At 38.4% G+C, this 24964-nt stretch overlaps 1 protein-coding gene across 1 annotated transcript in view; it reads right to left on the minus strand.

Moving 5' to 3' along the window:
* Positions 1-1107: 1107 nt before the first annotated feature.
* The window catches only part of SLC15A5 (solute carrier family 15 member 5), an 87895-nt gene continuing 64038 nt past the window's right edge, over positions 1108-24964 (minus strand). The window contains exons 8-9 of the mRNA XM_056134594.1: positions 6124-6232; positions 1108-1262 (exon numbers count right to left, since the gene is read on the minus strand). Of these exons, the coding sequence (XP_055990569.1) occupies positions 1115-1262; positions 6124-6232 (257 nt within the window). The 3' untranslated portion in view covers positions 1108-1114. The remainder of the gene's footprint in view (positions 1263-6123; positions 6233-24964) is intronic.

A 24964-nucleotide genomic window follows, 5' to 3' on the forward strand; every position in this document is an offset into this window, starting at 1 on the left:
GAATCACTGTGAGATACATAATTACAAAGTTGTTCATGATTGAGGTTCAGTAATATTTCATCACTCATCTCTCCACCAGTGTACATTTCCTGCCACCAATGCCCCCAGTTTCCCTTCTATACCCTCTGCCCAGCCTGCTTCTATGGCAGGTACTTCCCTCTGTCTCTCTGCCTCTCTGTCTGTCTCTGTCTGTCTGTCTCTGTCTCTGTCTCTGTCTCTCTCTCTCTCTTTCTCTCTCTCCCTTTCTCTCTCTCTCTCTCCTTTTGGGCATTTTGGTTTGCAATACAGGTACTGAAAAGTTCTCATGTCCCTTTACCTCCTTTCAGCTCCCAGTTCTTGTCCAGAGAGATTGTTGGAAGATGATTTCCTGAACGTGTCTGATGTGGCAACAGTGCTTAGGAAATTCCTGTTAGCCTCCCTGAGGGAGCTGATCCCTTGCCTCTTCTCAGCACTCATTTAACCTTCCTTAATTTCCTTCTTTCCTTTAATCCCAGTGATGCCGTCAGTTACGTTTACTTTACTTCCTCTTCAGTCTGTGACTGTCTGCTCTGTTGAAGGCTTCTCTTAGAGTCAGGCTGCTTTCCCACTCAGCAAACCCTTAATGAGTTCATACCTGAATTCACTATATCAAGTGCAATTTCAAGATTGAATATAGTAATATCTTATGTAGATTTATCTTCTACTCAGACACAGTATATGATCGTGATGCCTGGCAGATAGTAAGTGCTCAAAAACGTGTTGAAAGGAAAAACTATTAACGTATGGTTATTTTGATTCTAATGGCACGTTAAAACTCTAATATTATATACTTTGTTTTTAATAGCTGAACCATTCTAAAAGATTGCAGAATAGTCTTCTGCATAGGAAATACAATTTTGTGGTCATAGAACAATTTCCTAAGTTTCTAGTTAACTTCATTAATTATAGTGTATAACATTGGTGGCACACCACTGCAGTTTAATGAAGATTTATAGTCTTGGTAAATAAAGTACATGGGTACAATATGAAAATCTACTCCCACACTTTCTCATTCTTAAGCAAAAATGCATAAAGTGTTCAGCTGAAGGTAATAATGATAACTTTGCTTCCAAGACAGACAGAGTCAAATATAGTTTCATAGGGCTGTCTCCCAAAGATCAATACTAGAAGAAAACTCCTGTGTGCTACCATAAAATTTCAGAGACTTTTCATGGAGGAGAAATGTTTCTTCAAGATTACTTCCATGGATGTTCCGGGCATTAAAATGATTTAGATTACAATATCTGAAAAAGAAAAAAAGAAAGCCCCTTTTAAGTCAGATGTAGATGACTTGGTAAATCCTTTGTTTTTCTACCATGTTTGTCCACTTTTTTAAAAAAAATCATGGGCTGGAGTGATAGCACAGCGGTAGGACATTTGCCTTGTGCACAGCCAGCCTGGCCGAGCCAGGTTCGATTTCTCTGCCCCTCTCAGAGAGCCTGGCAAGTTACCGAGTATTCAATATGCCAAACACAGTAACAAGAAGTCTCACAATGGAGATGTTGCTGGGCCCGCTTGAGCAAATCGATGAACAATGGGAGAACAGTGTTTTTGTTTGGGCCCATAGATACTGGCACCACAGAGGTGGTTATTCAAGGATACAACACACCAGAATGGACTGTATAAGAGGACAAAAGGGACTTTACTATATATGAAGGTATCTCATAAGGACTTTTAGGTGGTATCCTCTTTGCAGTCTGCAGTTAGTAGCATTGAGCAACTAGAAAGCTTGATCCTCTTCCAACTTTAGAGAATTCTTGGCACCAGGACTTATGAGAGGTTGGTTAATCAGTCACTCTGGAAATTGGCAAATTCAGTGCTGAGACATTGTGAAAAACCATAGTTGAAGAGTATCACATCACAGTCCTCCCGTTGTTCATTGATTTGCTCAAGTGGGCCCAGTAACGTCTTCATCCTGAGACTTGTTGTTACTGTGTGTGGCATATCAAATACGTCACGGGTAGCTTGCCAGGCTTTGCCATGCCGGCAAGATACTCTTGGTAGCTTCTCCGAGAGGGGCAGAGGAATCGAACCTGGCTCGGCCAGGCCGGCTGCACGCAAGGTAAACGCCTTACTCCAGCCCAGTTGAAGAGTCACTGTCACTGTCACTGTCACTGTCACCCTGTTGATCATCGATTTGCTCGAGCGGGCCCAGTAACGTCTCCATTGGAGACTTTGTTGTTACTGTGTTTGGCATATCGAATACATCACGGGTAGCTTGCCAGGTTCTGCCATGCGGGCAAGATACTCTCAGTAGTTTGCCAGGCTCTCCGAGAGGGGCAGAGGAATCGAACCCGGCTCGGCCGGGCTGACTGCGTGCAAGGTAAACGCCTTACCGCTGTGTTATTGCTCCAGCCCAGTTGCAGAGTAAATGCATGAATTCTTTTAGAATAAGCGCTGATTCAAGAAAAACTTGGCTTTCCTAAGTCTCTTCTAAGTGCCAGACACCACATTAAAGTCATGCTCTCCCCTTAAATTGTTGCATTTTCAGTACAAGTCTGAATGACTGGAATCATCCCTTTTATTTCATGGAGAGGGAAATAAATTCAAAGAGATTAAACAGCTTCCTTAGGATTCATGGATTGATAATATCAGAACTCTATTATTTGGAACCTTGGAATGTCCCTCAAATGATATGTTACTTTTAGAGACTAATTATTCTCTAAACACTTTTGAATAAACTCTAGGAGAATAGAAACTGCAAATGTAGGCTGTGGTCACTGATCTGTTACTAGGACCTTAACCAGGGCCTACCAGGTAGCAAATGTTAACAAATATTTGTTGAGCATATATTTGTTGAATTTGTGTGAAAAGTTTAATTTGATCACATAAATCTCTGAGGACAGACAACTGTTTTGTGTATGTGAAGGTTTCCAAAGTGAATTTCAACTTTTCCCTTCTCATTCCATTGCAAAAAGAAACAGAAAGAAAAGAACACTGCTTGAATACTCATTCATTTGTCTCTGCTCTATGCCACTCTCCATGAATGTCACAGATTATGAACAAAAGATGATCAGTATTATTGTGAAAATAGGCACAATGATGGCAACTTTGTAAGATATGATTCACAGATTGAAAAAAGGAGTGAAGTTCTAAACACAAATACCTGAATACCCCTATTCCTCATCCTATTGAGAAACCTGTACTCTCTTTTTAGCCTCCAGTATTGTACCCCTATTTGTAGGAAGGTATTACAGATGGAGCGATAGCACAGCGGGTAGGGCGTTCGCCTTACAAGCGGCCAACATGGCCGACCCGAGTTCGATTCCTCCGCCCCTCTCGGAGAGCCCGGCAAGCTACCGAGAGTATTCGATATGCCAGACACAGTAACAACAAAGTCTCCAATGGAGACGTTACTGGGCCCGCTCGAGCAAATCGACGATCAACGGGAGGGCCTTTACCTTTACCTTTACCTTTACTGTTCAATGACGAAAAGACATTTCACCTGCCTGCTTACATTACCCCCAACCTAGAGTAAGACTCTCCATGTTTCATATTCCATGTTTGTTTTATTTCAGATTTGATTTTTTGTACTTTTGTTTTCTTTCGGGGACTGAACATGGGAACAGCCACTTGCAAGGCAAGCGCCTACCCACCATTCTATCACTCCGGCCGCGGTAGGGCGTTTGCCTTGCAAGCAGCCAACATGACCGACCCAAGTTTGATTCCTCTGCCACTCTCGGAGAGCCCGGCAAGCTACCGAGAGTATCTCGCCCACATGGCAGAGCCTGGCAAGCTACCCGTGACGTATTCGATATGCCAGACACAGTAAGAACAAAGTCTCCAATGGAGACGTTACTGAGCCCGCTCAAGCTCGAGTTTTCTTTAGGCAAAAATAAAAAGTATATCTGGTATGATATTTATAGATATCCTTACCAATACAGTCACTGGTTGACATTCTATGTATTCTGACAAGATTAGTTTGAATTCAGGCTTGCATCAGACTAACAAACTTGGTGACAGAGCTGCCCGCTGGTGCTAGCGCAGACCTGGGGCCATCTATAGATTGGTCAGGATGCTCTTCCTTAAATCAGTATCAGTCTTTAAGATACTGTGGTCAGGAATAGTACGGAGTTAACCGAATTTGCCACTATTACCTGGCTCTTACCATATTTGGATTTGGTAAAAATTAAATTGTGAACAGATGTATACTGAGATCAAATACTGTCTGACTCACGAGCACGGTGTTTCACTACTCTTGTCCCTGATGCTCTTGGTGTCACCTGTTCCCCCTTATTTCTCTGCATTCTTACTGTAATTCTTTGACAATAATAGTTAGTGTTAGACTAACATTATAGTTGCTAGCATTTTTGAGCATTTACTCATTCTCAAGATAACTTATTGCAATGACTATTCTTAGGGTTTCTTATTTACAAAGGAAGGCATTGAGGCAGAATTAGCTTAAATGGCTTGCAGGAGTCTGTTTAGCTATGTTGTGGACCAGGATCTAACTGCTTGCTTCTAGAGATTAACTTTTAAACTAATTCGTGAATGACATGGGTCCTATCTTGCAGTGGGAGAGAAAGGACACTTGAGAAACAGCACAGGTCTGTGTGAATGTGGTAGGCTCTGCAATGTCTGGGGGCAACAAAGGAGGGGAAGAGGTTTTGCCTGTTGGTTCTGTCTTCATTGCTCACTGTTTTGTTAAAAAAAATCAAGGATATTATTATCGCATCCCTCTTGTGTGATTCAGATGTTATAATTTGGTTATTTAAGAGTAAGACATTTTGGGGGCTGGAGCAATAGCACAGTGGGTAGGGTGTTTGCCTTTCATGCAGGTGACCCAGGTTCGATTCCCAGCATCCCTTATGGTCCCCTGAGCACCGCCAGGGGTAATTCCTGAGTGCAGAGCCAGGAGTAACCCCTGTGCATTGCCAGATGTGACCCAAAAAGCAAAAAAAAAAAAAAAGGACATTTTAGGGAAATTACATATTGTGGAAGGACAATTTGATAACTTTTGTACTTTGAGTGGATAAATACTAAATGCAGGGATGTCATAGACATAGTACAGGAGGTAGGGCACTTGCTTTGCAATGCCGCGAACTCCAGTTCCGTTGCTAGCACCCCAGATGTTTCTCTCAGCATCGCCAGGAGTGACTTCTGAACACAGATCCAGGGATAATCCATGATCATTACCAAGTGTTCTTCCCCCTCACCCCCACCCAATCCAGGCAGCCTTTCAGATTTTGGATTTTGACAGCAGTTTTGCTTCACATCGTGATTGTGTCACTTTTCTACCAAACCGTTAGCTTCCCAGGAGCAGGACTATTATTAGCACTAACTCTTTGTCTTACTGACTTTGTGACTTTTTCCCCCACAGGATTGATGTTCTAAAGATACTTATTCGATGAATAAAATTTAGATTTAGGCAAAAGAGAAGTCACCATGGAAGGGATGGCAATTGATTAAATAATCCATAAATGAATAGAGGTAAGAGAGGAAAATGAGATCCTCATAGTCACTTCTATTTGAAAGACGCTGTATTTTATCAGAATTTATCTCCCTAAAGTCCATAAGACATTGGCATTGCTGCTTTGATTTTACATGTGTGAAACCAGGTTCAGAGAGGGTAGATAATTTGCTCAGAAGCACACAGCCATCTGAGAATGAGAAAGAGGTGAGCTGGCCATGGATGGTACATGTGAAGTCATAGATTGGTCTCTGATGAGTGGCTAAATGATTTTGCAGTTTGTTATTGACCTTGAAATGGTCACTGCTGATTTAAAGGCCTGACTGGAATCCAAATTATGTAAGCATCATTAGATTTCTAGCTATTTGTTTAATGATATTTGTTTTTAACGATAATGACTCATTCATTCTTATTATCAATATGGTTATTTCTAATTCTAAAATGATTCTATAGGGTAGATAAAATGTTGTCTTAGAACATGCTTTAGAATAGAAAAAGCTCTACTTTTTTAATAAGGATCAATGAAGAAAAAGTGAAGTCTAAATTTAAATTTTTCTCTGAATAATCTGCTCAATTTCTCTAATATGGTAATTTGTCCAGTCATGGTATGTAGGATTTTCATTCGCTCAGGATGAGTCTGATGCCCAAATCAATATTTCATAGACTCAGAAATTGTTACCCTACTACACACTTACCTTTGTGAAACACTCCAGAATCCCAGGACGTTCAACAACGTTAATGAGGCCAAGAAGAAGAAGAAGCTTTCTAAATTGCCTTTGTTTAATGTGTTTGGAAACCAATTGCCTGTTTGGAACAAATGTAATTGTTATTCAACTGCAGAGTTGTAGGTTTCTTTGAATATTTTATCATTATACAATTCATAGAGCTTTATTCGCTTCAATAATATCTACAAAGCAAAAGAGCTGATCTGCAACTCATTGTCAAAATTCATTTGATGCTGTAATTAATAGTAAAAATGATTAGCAAAGAACCCCAAATATTTTGAAGGTCAGAACACCAACACCTTAATTTGCATAGCACAATATAGGTGTTGAAGAACTAGCTTATAAAAGTCACCCTGATTATGCTATTAGCTTTCAGAAATCACGTTTCTCATTTTTATCCTTATAATTCTAGTAGCTAGAACAGCGCTGGGACATAGGGGTTGCTTGGTAGAGGTAAATTGGATGAATTGAAAATGTTTGCTCTTATCAGATAGCCTATTGCATATGCTAATTGTAAAACTAGTATGATAATATATGTAGATGCCAGATGATACGTTATTTTGATAACTTAGATAAATCATAATATTATTGCGGGCTCCGTAGGTCAAATTTTTTGCAATCTATGGTAGACGTAGAGATTTTCTTTTAATCGGATGAGTAATTCCTTCAATTTAATGTCCTTGTATAAAGGACTATTACCTCCTTAGGATGTCAAACTGAGTATATCTGAAACTGTTTAGAATTCAAGGTAATTACTTTCAATTTGCTCCTAAGCTATTGCCTTTACTTTGTATATTGCTAGAACTTATTCTTTCCACATCAGCATCTATAGCTATATAATCTCTGTCTCCATATTCTTCACTAGGTGTTGAAATATTATGTAATGTCATGAGTATATGGGCTGGAGCGATAGCACAGCGGGTAGGGCGTTCGCCTTACAAGCGGCCAACATGGCCGACCCGAGTTCGATTCCTCCGCCCCTCTCGGAGAGCCCGGCAAGCTACCGAGAGTATTCGATATGCCAGACACAGTAACAACAAAGTCTCCAATGGAGACGTTACTGGGCCCGCTCGAGCAAATCAACGATCAACGGGAGGGCCTTTTACCATGAGTATATGATGATACATACAATGCTTATGAAATATTTTAAACAACAATGAAATATACTGGTGTTGCCAAATACATTATAGATAAATAGTACTATAGAATATTTGTAATTGCTTAAAAGGGAGGAACCTGTTTTTGCAGAGAGAGAACTTAAAGTCAATTGTAGTCATAGGTGGGCAGAATACTTTTAGAAAATGTCATCCTGTATAAGAATAGGAATGGATCATCTTTGAACAATCAATGACCAAGAGTTTTGGCATTTTTGTGCCTTTTTTTAGGGGCAAGTTTGCAGAGGGGTTGTTAAAAGGATTCTGGGACCAAACCCATCAGTCTGTGTCTCTACAGACTTCATCCTAAGTGCCATCTTTGACTCCTGGGTAGCGCATTGCTTCTTGAACTAGAAAATGTTGCCTGGCCATTCCCTTGATGGTGAAGACCTTTAAACGGGATTTGAATGAAATGCTGTGTTCAAGGTTGATAGTCGGCAAGTGCCTAAGTATGGCAGCTGTGATTAATTGTGCCACTTTTCATTTAAAGCTGTTTCTCTGCTGTTATTTAGCTGCCCAATGACTATTATTATGAGTCGACCATGAAAATGAGCCAGTGTCCATTATAGACTTGGACCTATACATGAAAATATTTATTATATTGGTTTTAAAACCATTTTGTAAACTCCACCTCCTGGTTTTCTTAATTTGTGGTCAGTTGCAATAGAAATGTGTGTTTCTGTTGATAGACTATTGGGTAACCTTTTGTGTGTGTACATGTATGTGTGCATATGTGTATGTGTGTGTCCTTAGTATTATCTAAGTATTTGTTATACGTCAATATGCATGTTGGGGTGGGAGTCAAGGTAAGATGAAAAGACATCACATTACTATCAGGAAGAACTGACCCATCCCACAAAGCCTAGTCAAACAGTCCTTTTTTTATTTCCTTTATGTGAATATCCCAGTCATATTTCTGTCCTTTCCATTTCTCATCAGCACTTTGCATGTCATGCAATTATACCATTTTCTCACTATGTTTCTCTGGCTAGAGTAAGAGAAGTTCGCATTGAGTATGCGGAATCTCAAAATTAACATGACATTAATTCTTGGAGCATGGATTTTAAGCTATATATAATAAGTAATTGCAAAGACTATATTTTAACAAAGTCAGATGAGGGAGAAGAATATAAATTTTGTGATATCTTTAAAGGTAAAACAATTTTTAAAAGAAATTGTGCAATTATAGAAAATACCAGTCTATTAGAAATAACACAAGATCCCCTGGGTTTTCCAGGGTGTTGTACTTTCATTGTGGATACTAGGTATATCCACAGTAAATGAGAAAGGGATGTTTTGGGGATGACATCTGGTAGTGTTCCTGGTTGATGCAGTGCTGGGAATCAAACCCAGGTGCATGCAATACCCATACCTTACCCACTCTACGACCTCTCCAGCCCCGTAGAAGTGCTATGAGTTGATATAACAGTCATGTGGGCTGGAGCGATAGCACAGCAGTAGGGCATTTGCCTTGCATGCAGCCGGCCTGGTGAGCCGGGGTTCAATTCCTCCACCCCTCTCAGAGAGCCCAGCAAGCTACTGAAAGTATCTTACCCTCACAGCAAAGCCTGGCAAGCTACCCGTGACATATTCAATAAGCCAAAAACAGTAACACCAAGTCTCACGATGGAGACGTTACTGGGCCCGCTTGAGCAAATTGATAAACAACGGGAGGACCGTGACCGTGATGACAAAAGATACTATTGTAAGAAGGTTAGAGAAAGGCACTGTAAATTTAAGTGTAACAAAACATGTTGTGAGTGGAATTATTTAAAACTTAAAATGAAAGACCACATTATGCAATCTACTGAGTGATAGCACAGCAGGTAAGGCATTTGCCTTGCATTCAGGCCCACCCGTGTTCAATTCCTCTGTCCCTCTTGGAGAGCCTGGCAAGCTACCGAGAGTATCCCACCCACATGGCAGACCCTGGCAAGCTCCCTGTGGCATATTTGATATGCCAAACACAGTAACAAAAAGTCTCACTATGGAGACATTTCTGGTGCCTGCTTGAGCTAATCGATGAACAACAGGACAACAGTGACAGTGACAGTGACTGAGAATGTTCTATGTTCCTTGTTAAATATCTTTCTTTAAGTGTTCGACTTTTTTCCTAATGCTGATTGATTTCAGTCCAATATTTTTGTGTTATTAAGCTAAAAGTGAACATACTCCATGCAACTAATTCACAGAGCTCAGTTGAGACTTAGAGAAATCATCACCTGTATGGATAATATGGGCAGTTGCTAACATTATGTGGGCAAGATTCTTTATGAAACTTAAAATTGGCTTCACTATATAGTGATAGTCTCTCTAAGAAATGACATGAGATATATAAAGGGAAAGAGCACAATCTTTGAAATAAACACAGAGTCAAACACTGCCTTTACTTTTAAATACTTTTTTGGGGGGCATCTGTTCCACTTGATCACTGTGGCATTGATATCTACTCTCTCAAATGATAATACCATCTCTCTCATTGAGCTGTTAGAAGTTAAAGAGATTCTAGATGTCAACGGTTGGAAACAGAGGAGATACCCTGAAAGTATTAGCTTATCACCTCCTCTTTCTGCTGTTAGAGGTGGCTCATACAAAATCTTATTGCCTGGGCTTGATCTGTGACCCGTTTCCTATCAGGTATTTCTGCACATTCTGTCTGCCATATTTTCTTTCTTTCTTTCTTTCTTTCTTTTTTTAAAATCATTATCTCAGGACTGGTTATAAAATGTTTCATTTAACATTGTCAGTTGACTCAGCTCCTAGGTACTATAACTTTATTTTAGTAGCTTATAAACTTTTATTGTCATAATTCACATTTGTGCCATTTTTCATCTAACATTTCTTGGAGCTCCTTGAAATAAAGAGTATCCTTGCCAAAGGAGAGCAGGTGAAGACCTGAGGACTAGAATAAGACCAATTAAATGTCTCTGGATCTTTACTTGGGTAGACAGGAAGGTTCACAGTTTACAGCATGAGAAAAAATGTACCACACGATAAGTCTGAGGAACACAAGATGCTATTTGTTATTATTCCCATAAACCCTAATTCTATACTTGAATCAGCTGCTTAGTGATAATACAAGACTACTATCATAATAGAACACTCACAAAAACTTTTGACAGTAGTTGATATTCCCTAATATATTAGAAACTCCCCAAATCTTGCTCAGCTAGATTTATTTTGCTCACTTGAAAATCTTTTGTCAAAAAAATTATCATTACAGGGAAATGGGCATTTCAGATTGTTTAAGGAAAGGAACTCGTGGATTTATTGGGAGAGGCTATGCAAACAAATAATTACTTGGCGACATTAGAATTTAGAGATACTCAAACTCTTTCCATTTATCCTAAAATGTCATGGTCATCTTGTCATTATTTTCTGTGTTAAAGTATATATAGACACAGAAAGCAGAATGAAACATAGTCAGTAGCTGCCTCGTTGCCTTACTCTGAGCAGCATCTAAATTACTGAAGTACTAGTACTTAAGCCCAGAACCAGCACTCTTACAACTTAACACCTACTCATCTCTGAAGAAGTGTCTCACCAGCAGTTTTTAGAATACATGGTACAAATACTGTCTAAAACACATAAAATGACAGTTTAACTTAAATCCTCGGACTAGCATTCACCCTAGTGTGAGACTCACGATTGAAGTAATTCACAATGAATTTAAAACGATGCATGGTGACCCACACATGTTGTGATTCTACAGCACAATGTTGCTAATATAAGTGATATACTTCCTTTCTGCTCCCAGCTTAGGTCCTCTAGTGTCGGGACCTGCATTCCACATGCTCCCCTTATGTTTTGCATCTTACAGAATCCCAGGTTTAACAGTTTCTTCCATTTTACATCCGATACTCTCTTCACTTGGCAGGCAATGGTACATAGCAGGCCAGTGTTCCAATCTTTCTATCAGCGAACCTGCACTCTGTTGAGTCCTTCTCAGCATAATGGGTTTCATGTCCTTTCCAAGCGTTGATGTTGTTTAAATTAGCAGTCACATACTCCTCTATACCTTTTCCAGTTCCCAGCCTCCAGCAGGACCCAGGGCTCACCTTGCTGTTGTTTTTTACTGCATAGCCTGCCTATGTCCTCAGACCCTGCTTGTTCACTCTCTTCCTGAATGACATATTTCTGTCCCTTGAGCTGTGAGTACATGATTCATATCTTGGAACTCAGACTCTGATTAGTTTCCTCTGTTCAGTTTCAGAGATCATATTTCCAGCCATCTTACCCTTTTTGAGTGGAGGGTCCTTTATTCATGAATGGGATAAATAGGAGGTGATAAAAGAATTCTTGTCCCCCACCTCCCAACCGCCCACACCTCCCTCCCCCATCCTCCCACACACATTAATTTCTAGACATAATTCTAGTAGTTGTTGATGCTCTAATGTATGAAGGCATGATTACTCACTGGAGGCCAGGGAGAATGAACCTTCCCAGAGACACTCTTTTACCCCTTTCCCAGTCCCAAGAACCTCTGTTTCTAAACGAAGTCAGTGTACATAACTCCCATAAACCAGGAGACAGGAAATAATAGGGTTGTAACAAAGACAAGGAACACTTTTTCCAGGAAGTATACTTTTCAGATGCAAAGGAATATAGTAAGTTCTGTGGGGCTCCTGATAACAAAGTGTGCTGGAGGCTGCAGTTTATACTCACACCAACTGATCAAAGTCTTATAGTATCAGAAATAGTGTAGATAGCATGAGACTTGGGTTACACCTGGTGGTTCTCAGAAAGTAATCTCAGCTCTACTCAGGGGTGACTCCCAGCAGTGTTGGTGATTGAACCAGGGTCTGCTACAGGCAAAGCAAATGCCTTAACCCCTATATCATTGTTTTCAGCTTTGTAGGGCATTTTAGTGTAAAATTTTAGCAAAATCACTTATTTTTTAAGGTAAGTGACCAAGACTAAGGAAATCCATGTACATTCTTGGTCAGTCAATATTTGGTCAATATTTCCTCTCAGAAAATGTTTGCTTTGGGGATGAATTAATAGAAAAAAAACAAGGATTTTTTTTAGACAAAGGAAAACACAAACTGATAAGTTGAAATAAATAAAACAACAATTCAAGAGTTGAAAATACTAGTCTTATACAATGTTGAATGAAAAAGAATGCTCATTTCATAGTGATACTGAAAATGTTTTTATATTGACCAAAAGTGCCATAAAATGAAGATAAACAGATCTTAAAGATTTTGAAAAAGCAGAACCTGTTGAAGATATAGGGGTTAAACTACTGAGTGAACAGTTACTCAGAATGATCAGTTTTCAATAGCTCCAAAAGACAAAAAAGAAATTAGATAGCAAACTTGAAGATTGATTCATAAGCATTTAATAAAGATTGCAGTATTGTTTAGTGTAAAAAAAACTATAACTATCTTATAAAAGTTTAAATAACATCAACAAACAAAATGAATGTAGAAATTGTAGACATTAGTCCTCAAGAACTAGGTGGCTAAAGAGGAAATGAATCTTATAATCCTTTTAAGGGATTCATATAAAACAAACATGTAAATTGAAACATCAAAATTATAAAATGAAGCAAAATATAAAGTTTTGGTTGTATTCAAATTCAAGGGTCTATAAGCATTCTAATAGATTGTCACATGCATAAAATGTTATATTTGAACCTCATGGTAACAACAAGATATCAGAAAACTTAAGAAACTAATACTGATAATCATATAATAATAGATATAATGCTAGAAATAAATTTAACAAAGGTGACAAAAGGACTATGGACTGAAAATAAGTCGCTATTGAAAAAGGCCCTCCCGTTGATCGTCGATTTGCTCGAGCGGGCCCAGTAACGTCTCCATTGGAGACTTTGTTGTTACTGTGTCTGGCATATCGAATACTCTCGGTAGCTTGCCAGGCTCTCCGAGAGGGGCAGAGGAATCGAACTCGGGTCGGCCAATCGAACTCGGGTCGGCCCGAGTTCGATTGAAAAAAATGATTGAAAAAAATGATTGTAAACACAAACAGATGCAAAGATAATTTTGGTCATAAGTTAGAAGAACTAACATTGTTACTATGGCTACTTTTCCCTAAAGCAATGTACGAATTCACTGCCATCCCTAATGAAAACTCTAATTCCATGAATACTATTCTTCATGGAAATAAAACAGAAAATTCTAATTTGTGTTGTGATCATCAAAAGACCTCAAGGAGTGAAAGCAAATTTCAGGAAAAAAAGGAGATATTGTATTTCCTGGATTAGAACTGTATTGTAAAGCTGTGGTAATCAGAATAGTCTGGTATTAGACCAAAGATAAGTATATAGATCAGTGAAACAGAATTGACAGTGGAGAAATAAACCCATCCATATATTGACTACTAATTTAGACTAGTAGCTAAGCATATTCATGGAAAAAGGGAAGTTTCTTTAATAAACTCTGTTGGGCAAACTGGATAACTACATGGTGGTCTAGAATAAAACTAGACCATCAACACACTACAAAAATTAATTTCAAAGTGGATTAAATACTTGAACATAACACACAAATCCATAAGATGTAGAAAAAAACCATAAATGATAGGATGTTAGGTATTATTCTTTCTTTGTAGATTCTTCTCAAACAAAATCAAAATATAAAAAATAGGATATATCAAACAAAAAGTTTCCACACAATGAAAGAAATTATTTTGAAAATGAAATGGCTACATGCTAAATAAAAGAAGATATGGGAAAATCAAATTACATATCTGACAAGAGATTTTTTTTTTAATTCTGTTTTGTGCCGTTCTTGGTGTTCTGTAGTTATTCCCAGGTCTGTTCCTAGGAGTTTGTTTCTGATAGTTCTCAGGAAATGTAGTGTCAAGAGTAGAACTTGATGTAGTATCAAGAGTAGAACTCGGACAAGGAAAAAAAAAAGATGAAATCTTGCTCTTGGTGGTGGCAACATGAATTAAACTTCAGGGGATTGGTGTAAGTAAAATTATTAGAGGAAGACACATACACTAGTTTTTTTCATGTGGAAGATGAAACAAGACAAGAAAAGAGAGCCCCCTAAGACTTTACAACAGAGTAGTAATTACCAGAGGCCAGCGGAGTTGGGGTACATAAAATGGGAAATGGGTGAATTTTATGGTGGTAATGATAACTAAATTTTTGTCTGTGATGATATTTTTGTATATACTGATGTCAAAGCCTAAGCTGTACCCCTGAAACTATATTATACAGTAAGACTTTACCTCAATTTAAAAGAAAAAAAGCAGAGGAAATAAAACAAATCAGAAAGCTGGCTCTGAAATAGTTCTAAATTCCCATAAGATCTAACAATAGACTAAAACATCACTAATTAGTTTCATTGCACTTATCCTATGACTGTGGAATATTTATATTTTCACAATATAAATCAAATTATGTTTTGAAGTTTATTTAAAGCAAAAGTGCTTAGCATAAGAAGAAAATATTCATGGATGAAAACATTTTGTTGAATATATATACCAGTGATCTCCAGGCAACAGTCCATGGACTGGTACCTGTCTGCAGGTGTAGAAAGGTTGAAAACCACTAATTTACAACCTTGTTTTAACTGCATTCATGAACTGATATACAGGATGGATGCTGCACCACACACATAAAGATTGAGAAATGCTGTATTAGACTACCAAAATTCCATAGAGGAATTTGAAGCTCATCACAATTACCAAAGTTGGTAAATTTGCTCATAGACACCAAAAAATTTTGTAAATCTCTAAGTGGTTTTGCAAGTCATTCCTTACATAAAATGTGTGAAATTCCACGGAATATCAGCAATAAATATGGTGTGAGGGTCACTAAAGTATAAAAACACATAAGTCAATAAGAAAAAAAAGCACAAATAGACCAACAGAAAAATGGGCAAAGAATATAAGCATATTATGAATAAGTAATGATAAAAATGCTCATAACATTAAAAGTGTCAATTTCCCATTCTTAAAATATAAAATAATGGGATATAATCTTCTGCTAATCAGGTTGACAAAGATCTAAATATTATCATCATATTTCAGGCTAGAAAATTAATACATTGAAACAAGTATTTTTCTAAAAAAATGCAGCATAATTGCTGCATTCTTTTAGAAAACAATTTGATTTACTTCTCCAGGGTCTTTAAGATATTTATCCATATTGAAGGAATAATCACATTTCCCAGATCTTAAGGTGAAAATAAGTGATGTTGTTAAAGATGATACAAAACAAAGCAAGGGCCAGAGAGATAGCTCAGTGATCTAAGAGCATGCCTTGCCATGAGGGAGTCTGGGGAGGGTCCCTGGCATTGAGTGGTTCCACAGAGCAGTATTGAGAGTGAACCTTAAGCTCCAAGCTGGGAGTAGCCTGCATCTGTGTGGGGGTCCCAAACAAGAAAAGAATGCTCATCTTAGTTATATTTATAAGTATTGGAAAGTTGGGAAACAACATAAACATTCCTTAAGAAGAGAAAGACAAATTAATATTCATACATTTACACACACATATATCCATGCAACAATATATTATAATTGCTAAAATGTGGGCCCAATAACGTCTCCATTGGAGACTTTGTTGTTACTGTGTCTGGTATATCGAATACTCTCGGTAGCTTGCCGGGCTCTCCGAGAGGGGCGGAGGAATCGAACTCGGGTCGGCCATGTTGGCTGCGTGCAAGGCAGATGCCCTACCCGCTGTGCTATCACTCCAGCCCAGAATGTGATTTTTTTTTCCCCTGAGAATTTCAAATGATCAAATAATGTGAAAATTTGCTCCCAATTGACACTTAATGCAAATTTGTTTATTAAATACACAGCAGAATTTATTCAGACCTTAATTAAAAATTATATATGTAAATATAATACAAATACATATGAAAAAATATTGGAGAATATTTACGTAATATTTGAGATTATATTTTTAAAGTTATCCTCCCCCTTCCTTATAGTATGGATTTATTTTTTATCATATATTACCTTTGCAACAGAGGAATAATATTTTAAAACAACTAATTAAAATACATTTAGAAAAATTTGATTTCTAAAAATTGTCTCTGACTTATTATGCAACAGAATGTGGTGATTTTCCATCACCAACAACTCTTCTTCAGTAATTAAAATACTGTAACTTAGAAGTTAAGTGCTATTTATAAAACTGTCCTAAGATATTATTTTGGAAATCATGATATCCTAAGTCACAATAACCAGTGAATTCTTTATACTAAGATCTACTCCCCTCAATGATATGTCACTGAATTCCCTACTGAAATCCAATCTTCACTGAATATCTCAAGTATACGTAGCACTATTTTAAGTACTATGGCATATTACTTTTGAGTTAAGGCAGATGTCTGCTACCTCTTTCTGGAAGAAGATGCAATATTTCCCCATTTTACTAATTACTACTTTATTTGGAACTTTAGAAACCTTAAAATGTGCCTGCAGGAACCCTTTCAAATAACTGAGTGCTGTGATTAATTAATTTCCTTGGATTCCTTTAGATTCTTTAAAATTATTTTGTAATGCTGATGATTTAGCAAATATCCAAAATGGTTGAGACAAAAACGGAAATGGGTTTTGTGTCTTATTTTAGGCCCATCTATCACTTCACTGTGTGCTTTTTGCTTGAGAGTAAAGAACTTTGCAATTAAAAAGATGTAACAGTCGTTCTCTAGGGTAGCTATGCTTTGGCGCCATGGGAAATAAACTCTGTACAGTGAAAAGAGCTTCGGAATCAGGAATCCACCATCACTATATGATTTGGGCAACTTATATAACTTTCTGAGCTCATTTCTCCTCTTGTATATGATGGGACTACAAATATCTAACCCCCAAAGAATTGTTGTGAAGATTTAATGAAATAATATCTTTGTGAAATGCGTCTAGCAAGGTCTGCATATAACTGACACTTAATAAATGTTAATTTCTTTCCTTCCTCCTTTCAGTAACCTGATTTAAATGCTTCATTTGAGATTCATAGCTCTCCTACCTGAGTTAATTTTTAAAACACATTAATTTTCATGATACCTGAAGGAAATAATACCTAACAACTCTATTCTAACTTTGACTTTTTTTTCTGTCATTCCCCCATGTTTATCTAGTACAAATTCAAACTGCTATTACCCTTGATTTACAGAAGTAAAGATAGAGGCACAGAGAGGCTGAACGGTTTGCCTAAAGTCATATAAAGGAGACAGCACACGAATCGGATGAATGGAGGAAGTGAGGCTGGGCTTTGGATCTGCAGAAGCTCAGTACTTTGCTCTCCATAACAATGGATGCGCCTGACTTTAATTTGCATTTCCAGTTCTTGGGAATTGTGGATACAAAATGAAGTCAGGTTGCTGTTTCCAAGAAGGGACACTGTGTCTTTCAAAATTGTAGAGAAATTGCTATGCATTGTTCACCTAACTGCAGAGAGAACAGGCATGGGTGATATTTGGGATAACAAGCTTTCTTTTAAGGGTGAGTTCGTTCTCTTGAAGAGCATTGGGAGGTAAAAACCCATCAAGATAGTGTGTTCTCTTGATGATTTCAATGAATTATCATGGAAATGAGTTTTAGAAGAGAGGTAATGCTTTGTGATAATAGCCCGATAATGCCATTAGCTATGAACTGTAATTGTAATAGCATTAGTCAAATGAATATATCTGATATTAATTTGAGTGTCAACTATTTCTATAAGGTTCTTCTTGTTAATTAAACATCAGCCTTGGTATTATTAATTCAGTTTCTACCCGGAGCTTACACATAGTAGGAGCCCAATATGTACTTGTGGCCTGAATTAATAAATCAGTCTCTCAGTGAACCTTTTAAAATAGCTAAATGTAGAGTTTTTATTAATATCATGGCTTTTATAAAAATATTTTTGGGTTCAATATCCAACTGTTTTTATAATTCTTTATTTTTCACCAACAGATACTTAATGGTGTAGATGATTAATTTGAAAGTTTGAGTAGGTTTTTCTTATATTTTGCATATTTTGAAGGGAAATGCCCTACCCAGTTCACCTACAATTATTTTAATTGAGGAGACCTTGTATCCTTTTTTCCATGTCTACCCAACATCTTCATGCCTGCAGTGAGTTATGGACAGAATCATGCCTTGGGACAGTTGTAACAGTCTTCATGATCACGGTGTCACTTTCAGCAAGCTGAAGACTTCTCATCTCTGTCATCTTTTCTCTCTTTCTCCAGGAGAATTGCCATCAATCAGCTACTCTTACCTTTGGTCTCAATCAAGTCCTCTGCTCATATGGCTCATATGGCTCTCTGAAGCTTTATTAAAGACCACCATGATAGCCAATAGAGAAGGACCACATGGCAATGATAGTTGGAAATGGTCACGAACTGCAGGCTGAAAGTAGGTAAAGAGGCAAACATGATAACCTCTCAATGCCTGTATTGTAAACTAGAATGCCCAAAAGGAGGAGGAGGAGAGAGAGAGAGAGAGAGAGAGAGAGAGAGAGAGAGAGAGAGAGAGAGAGAGAAGGAGGGAGAGGAAGAGGGAAGGAGAGAGAAGGAAAGGAGAGGAAGAAGAGAGAAGAAAGAGAGGAGAGATAGATAGATAGAGAGAGAGAGAGAGAGAGAGAGAGAGAGAGAGAGAGAGAGAGAGAGAGATGCCTGCCATAGAGGCATGGGTAGCAGGAGGGATACTGGGGACATAGGTGGTAGGAAATGTACACTGGTGGAGGGATGAGAGTTGGAACATTTTATGACTGAAATCTGATCATGAACAGCTTTGTAACTGTGTATCTCTCAATAATTCAATTAAAAAATAAGACCATGATAGGATTAACAAGGGAAGATTCCAGCTTCTTTCCAATCTGCCTTCCCCTAAACTCATCCTCTTCCTCTCTCTTTTGTGTCAGTGCAGAATATCTACCCTCCAGTAAGTATAGTCTCATTTCTTTTCATTGCATTTTAGCTTCTACATCAGTGCTAGATTTTTTTTATATTTATTTATTGAATCACTGTGGGTAAAGTTACAAAGCTTTCAGGTTTAAGTCTTGGTTATACAATGATCAAACACCTTTCCCTTCACCAGTACTTATTTTTTACCACCAAGAACCCCAATATAACCCCCCACTCCTCCCAATGCCTGTGAGGCAGATGATTTCTACTTAACTCTCTATCTACTTTGATTACATTCATTATTTCAACAAAAGATGCACCATTATTGTTTAGAGTTTCCACCCAACAATCAGAACTGCTGAAAAGGCATTGTGAAATAATTTGTTTTCTGTAGCTAGTTATGAGAACTATGTGATGTTTTGTGGCTGCAATAGTGGCTGCACAATTTTGGATTTCTGATATTTTACTTATTAAGTCTGGAGGGATTTCTGCCAAGAGCCAGATAATTACGAGATTGGTTTCTGTGGCTCTCTAGCCATGGCCGTGCCGGACAGCCGCTCGTGTGGGGCAAACTCGTGACCTTGGTAGGGCATGAAGGATGAGCCAGGAACAACCCCCTTCCCATGAGGTTGCAGTTGCCCCATCACAACCGGCTCATACCTGGCTTTCCAATAAGCTCTGAGGCGGCCACCATCTTGCTGCCTGGGGGGAAAAAGGCGGAAGAGAGTGACACCCTTTACCTCCAGGGGAGGCATGGTACCATGGATCAACGCATAGTCCATTCACTTTTCTGCTGCAAGCTGCGGGGCTCTGCATTAAGTCCTTGTGCCTCTGGAGCCATTGCCGTGCTGGAGAGCCACTCGTGGGAGGCAACTCATGACCTTGGTAAGGCGTGAAGCATTGCTGAATATTTTAAGCAGTTAAATATGCTCAAGCATTTCTCTCTATTAGGAAGTATCTTGTGCTTGCATCAAAGCTTCCCAATAAGATACAGACTCCCAGGTACTTTTGAATTTCAGAAAAATTATCAATTATTACTTTTTTAGAATATACTAGTGCTTAATATTGCCTAAAAATAACTTTAGTGTCAGGTATGTCCACAATACCAGAGGGAACGTACTTAAACTAAAATAGTTATTAGCTATTATTTACCTCAAATTCTAATTCAACTGGGTGGCCATGTTATAAAATTTGTTAAATATAACAATTCCATCCATATCTCTATCTCAATTCCACTTTATTTCTCTTTATCTGAATGCCAGGTTCTTCAGGAAAGATGTTTAAATCTTGATATTTTTTTTTCCTCATGGACTAGCTCTTCTTCAGCCTTTCATAATCTCTTTTTCACTTGCTCTCTTACTAAAGTTATTAGAGATCATAATGTCACTAAATCTATGGATATTTTTCATTTTTCATTTATCTGATCATGTAGTACTTACCACAATTTACCATTTCCTGCGGGCGAGATAGCACAGCGGTAGGGCGTTTGCCTTGCACGCAGCCAACATGGCCGACTCGAGTTCGATTCCTCCGCCCCTCTCGGAGAGCTCGGCAAGCTACTGAGAGTATCTCGCCCGCACGGCAGAGCCTGGCAAGCTCCCCGTGACGTATTAGATATGCCAGACACAGTAACAGTAACAGTAACAAGTTCCTCATCTAGAATTTTTCGCTTGAATTCCAAACAAGACTTTTGAAATCCAAAGTGAACCTTCGGCCCATCCACTTGATATTGGCAGAATCAAGGATGCTTCTTTGATACAATTTGTCTCTGCTGTCTTCTAAGTCATATCAAGACCATCACTAGCCACTGTGATTTCTGCCTCCAAAATCAAGCTAATGCCTTTGATCTCTCCCCATCTACCCACTTTCTCTCTAGACCATGATTATGCTAGACTTGCCAGAATAATTTCAGTTGTGCACTTTCCCCCAAGTTGTTTCTTTTTCCATTTAAATCATGCTGCATCTACATTGATGTTAAAACTCAAGAAGATCATGTAGACCATGTTCCTTGTATAATGCCTTTATTTTTTCTCTTGCAAGTTCTAAAAATTCCCAGCAAACCAAAGACCTGTTATATTTTACTTCTGATCTATTAACTTGACTTTATGCAGTTCTCTGCACTTCTAAATATATTTAGGTTTCAAAACTGCTTTTAGTTTCTCCAGTGCACTTAATAATTTTCTACTTCCAGACCTTGATATAAATGCTTTCTACCACCAATAATTCACTCCTATGTTCACCAAACTAAACACTACTTATTCTTCTAGTACTAGCTTTAGTACAATTTCCTAGCATTCTTATTGTACACATGAATGATTTCTAACTCTACCCAATATAAGTTTGCCATGCTGAGAAAATTCTTCCAATGACATGGGTTCATGAGACCAGTAGGATTTCTAGAGCTTTGTTCTCTTTCCTCTCATCCTAATCTAGACCTGGGATTGAAGTGAGCTCTGACATTTTGGAACACATTCTTTAAACATTTTAAGGTAATTAGGCAAGATTAAAAAAAAAGGGACCAGGATGACAATGATAGCTGGAAATAATTACATTGGAAAAGAACTGAGTGTTAAAACTAGGTAAAGGAATATACCAGATAACCTTTTTAGTATCTGTACTGCAAACCACAATGCCCAAAAGGTGTGTGTGTGTGTGTGTGTGTGTGTGGGGGGGGGGGGAGAGAGAGAGAGAGAGAGAGAGAGAGAGAGAGAGAGAGAGAGAGAGAGAGGAAAAATACCTGCCATAGAGGCATAGAGGCAGGCTGGGGAGGGGAGTTGGGGGGTGTTGATGGGAAATTTTTGTCAGATATGTACACTGGTGGAGGAGGGATGGGTGTTGGAACACTGTCTGACTTAAACCTGGTCATGAACAGCTTTGTAAGGGTCTATCTCACAGTGATTGAATAATAAAATCTTTTAAAAATTTTGAGATATTTTATTTGAGACACTGTGCTTTTAAGTTATTATTAATGACAGTATTTTATGTGTATAGTAGTTCACTACTACATCCTTCAACTGGAGTGTTTGTTTACTTCCATCATTGTCTCAGTGTCCCCTCTTTTTCACATGTACCCCCCTGCACCCTCAAAAGTATGTTCAGTTCTGTAAGCCAGTTCTTACTTTATGTTGCCTTTGTAACATATTCTTTTCTTAAGGGTTAATAATGTACCACACTAGAAGGCGATAACCATGATAGTCCTAGTCACCTTGAAAAATATTGAAATCCCACTCAAATTATCTAACATCTTAATCTATTGCTTTGTCACTGTCACTGTCACTGTCCTCCCATTGTTCATCTATTTGCTCAAGCGGGCCCAGTAATGTCTCCATTGTGACATTGTTACAATGTTACTGTGTTTGCCATATTGAATACATCGCGGGTAGCTTGCCAGGCTTTGCCGTGCAGGCGAGATACTCTCAGTATCTTGCCGGGCTGTCCGAGAGGGGCGGAGGAATCAAACCTGGGTCGGCTGGGTGGGTCGTGTGCAAGGCAAACGCCCTACCACTGTGCTATCACTTCAGCCCCTATTGCTTTGTATATATTATAAATATTATTTCTGTTATGTATTATTTTCTTAAAATATTAAATGTCATTAATAATACCATTATAGAGAAGGAGATAGTCAGAAAAGTTTATTAAAGAGCTGAATTTTCTTAGGCCATGAAGGGTTAAATGGAGTTTTTTCTATTTTTTTATATTAGTTATTTATTAAGACACTATGATTTACAAAGTTATTGATTGTCGAGTTTGAGGTATACAATGTTCAAACACCAATCCCACCACCAGTGTCAACTTCCCTCCGTCCATGTCCTGAGGTTCCCTCTTACCCACCAGCCCGACTCCCTGACAGACACATTTATAAGCTAAGTTTGAGCTTAGACTTGTCTGACTCAAAATTCTGCTGTTTTTTGCCTCTTCTGAGCTATGGGCAATAGGGAGTTGTTTTCTATGGTTGAAGGGAGAAAAAACTCGACCCTGATTTTGTTAGAAACTCTATGGCCTCTGAGCAATTCCAAAGGATTTGTAGAATTTGTGTGTCTAAATGGTTCTGGATACCTAACCCTTTTATATTAGAGTTTTCTGCGTTTAGCTCTTACCATGACTGTGAGCTGTAGTGGTCCTGCCACCCTGATGGTATCCTGCTCAGTAACCCTCAGACCTCTGACATCAAGTAGAGGGTTAGTTGGTAAAAAGTAAATTATGCCACCAGAGGCTACCTTTACTCCAGTGTGTGTCTAAAAACTGTGTCATCTCAAAGCTCCTATGGAGTTGTAACCAAGATAGTGATGTGGATTTAAAGAAATGCATTTCATGGAAAAAGTGAAAATGGATGGTGAAATGCAGTTGAGAAGCTTTCTAGGTGTATAAACATTTTCTTCTTTCAAGTTTATTGCAATGGTAAATTCATCAAGAGGAACGTGACATTTTAAGCTGATATAAATATCAGTGGCCTCAATAATCATAGGTATTTAAATGAGAATTCTCAGGATCAGATTTTACATTAAAAAAGATCTTCATGGTAGATATTAGACTGAACATGATGGCCATTCAATACTTGCATTACAGACCACAACATTCTAAAGGGGAGAGAGAGAGCAAAATGGAATGTGCCTACTACAGAGGCAGGAGGTGGGAGGGAGGGATACTGGGAACTTTGGTGGTGGAGAATGGGCACCGGTGGAGGGATGGATACTTGATCATTGTATGACTGAAATGTAAGCACAAAAGTTTATAAGTCTGTAACTGTATCTCATGGTGTATCATTTAAAAAAAATCACACTTATAGCACTGTCATCCCATTGTTCATCAATTTGCTCAAGCAGCCACCAGTAATGTCTCCATTGTGAGACTGGTTGTTACTGTTTTTGAATATTGAATACACTATGGGTAGCTTGCCAGGCTCTGCCATGAGGGCCAGATACTCTTGGTAGCTTGCTGGGCTCTCTGAGAGGGATGGAAGAATTGAACCCGGGTTGGCCACGTGCAAAGCAAATGCCCTACCCACTGTACTATAGCTCCAGCCCATTAAAAATTTTTAAAAAAATTTAAAAAAATTTTTCATGGGAATTAAGCAGCTAGATTCCTTGCTGCTTTCCCACAGTCTAAGCAAGAAGGATTAACGGGGACAAGGGGATAGAGACCTTGACCTCTTGGTCGTGCTAACCTTCCTTTTCTCTGGGACATCCTACTGCAGATCTTTCAGTCACACACGTGTCCACAACGAAGATGTCATTTTCACTGAATTCTATTTTGTTATTTTTGTCAAAGGGTAATTTAGAACTTATGAGTGTGAGAAAATTGATCTCACTGCTAATGGGATCGAGGTGACGGCAGAGCCTGGCTGACTTCTTCACTCCCTTCTATTAGCATTGCTACTTTTAGATAAACTATTCCTGAAATGATTAGTGTGGGAGGATGGGTTTAGTCTTGTATATTCTCCTTTAAAGCACTCAGAGCTCGAGATCCCAGAAGGATCAGTTTTCTCACTTGTACTGAAAATGTCACTCTAACAGTTATTTGTCTGCACAGTCAAGTTTTGAGAAATCTTTTGAATTTACCGCATTCACACCATTCTCCATCATGGTGCTAAAAATGACTAATGCAGCTTGGAGACAAGGAGACTGTGATAACTGATCATCTTTCCAATCATATACTCACTCACACACACACACACACGCTTACACACACACATACACACATACCATACATATGCTCAGCTGACATGAATCCTTAAAGGTTTAAAATACCCTACATGCTAAACGGAATGCAGCGACTCAGGGTGCCTAAACAGACAGTGATAGTGTTGATTTCATTATAGTCAGCTCTGTCAAAAACATTGCT

This window comes from Sorex fumeus, unplaced genomic scaffold (assembly GCF_029834395.1).
Source record: "Sorex fumeus unplaced genomic scaffold, SorFum_2.1 ptg000100l, whole genome shotgun sequence".
Lineage (NCBI taxonomy): Eukaryota > Metazoa > Chordata > Mammalia > Eulipotyphla > Soricidae > Sorex > Sorex fumeus.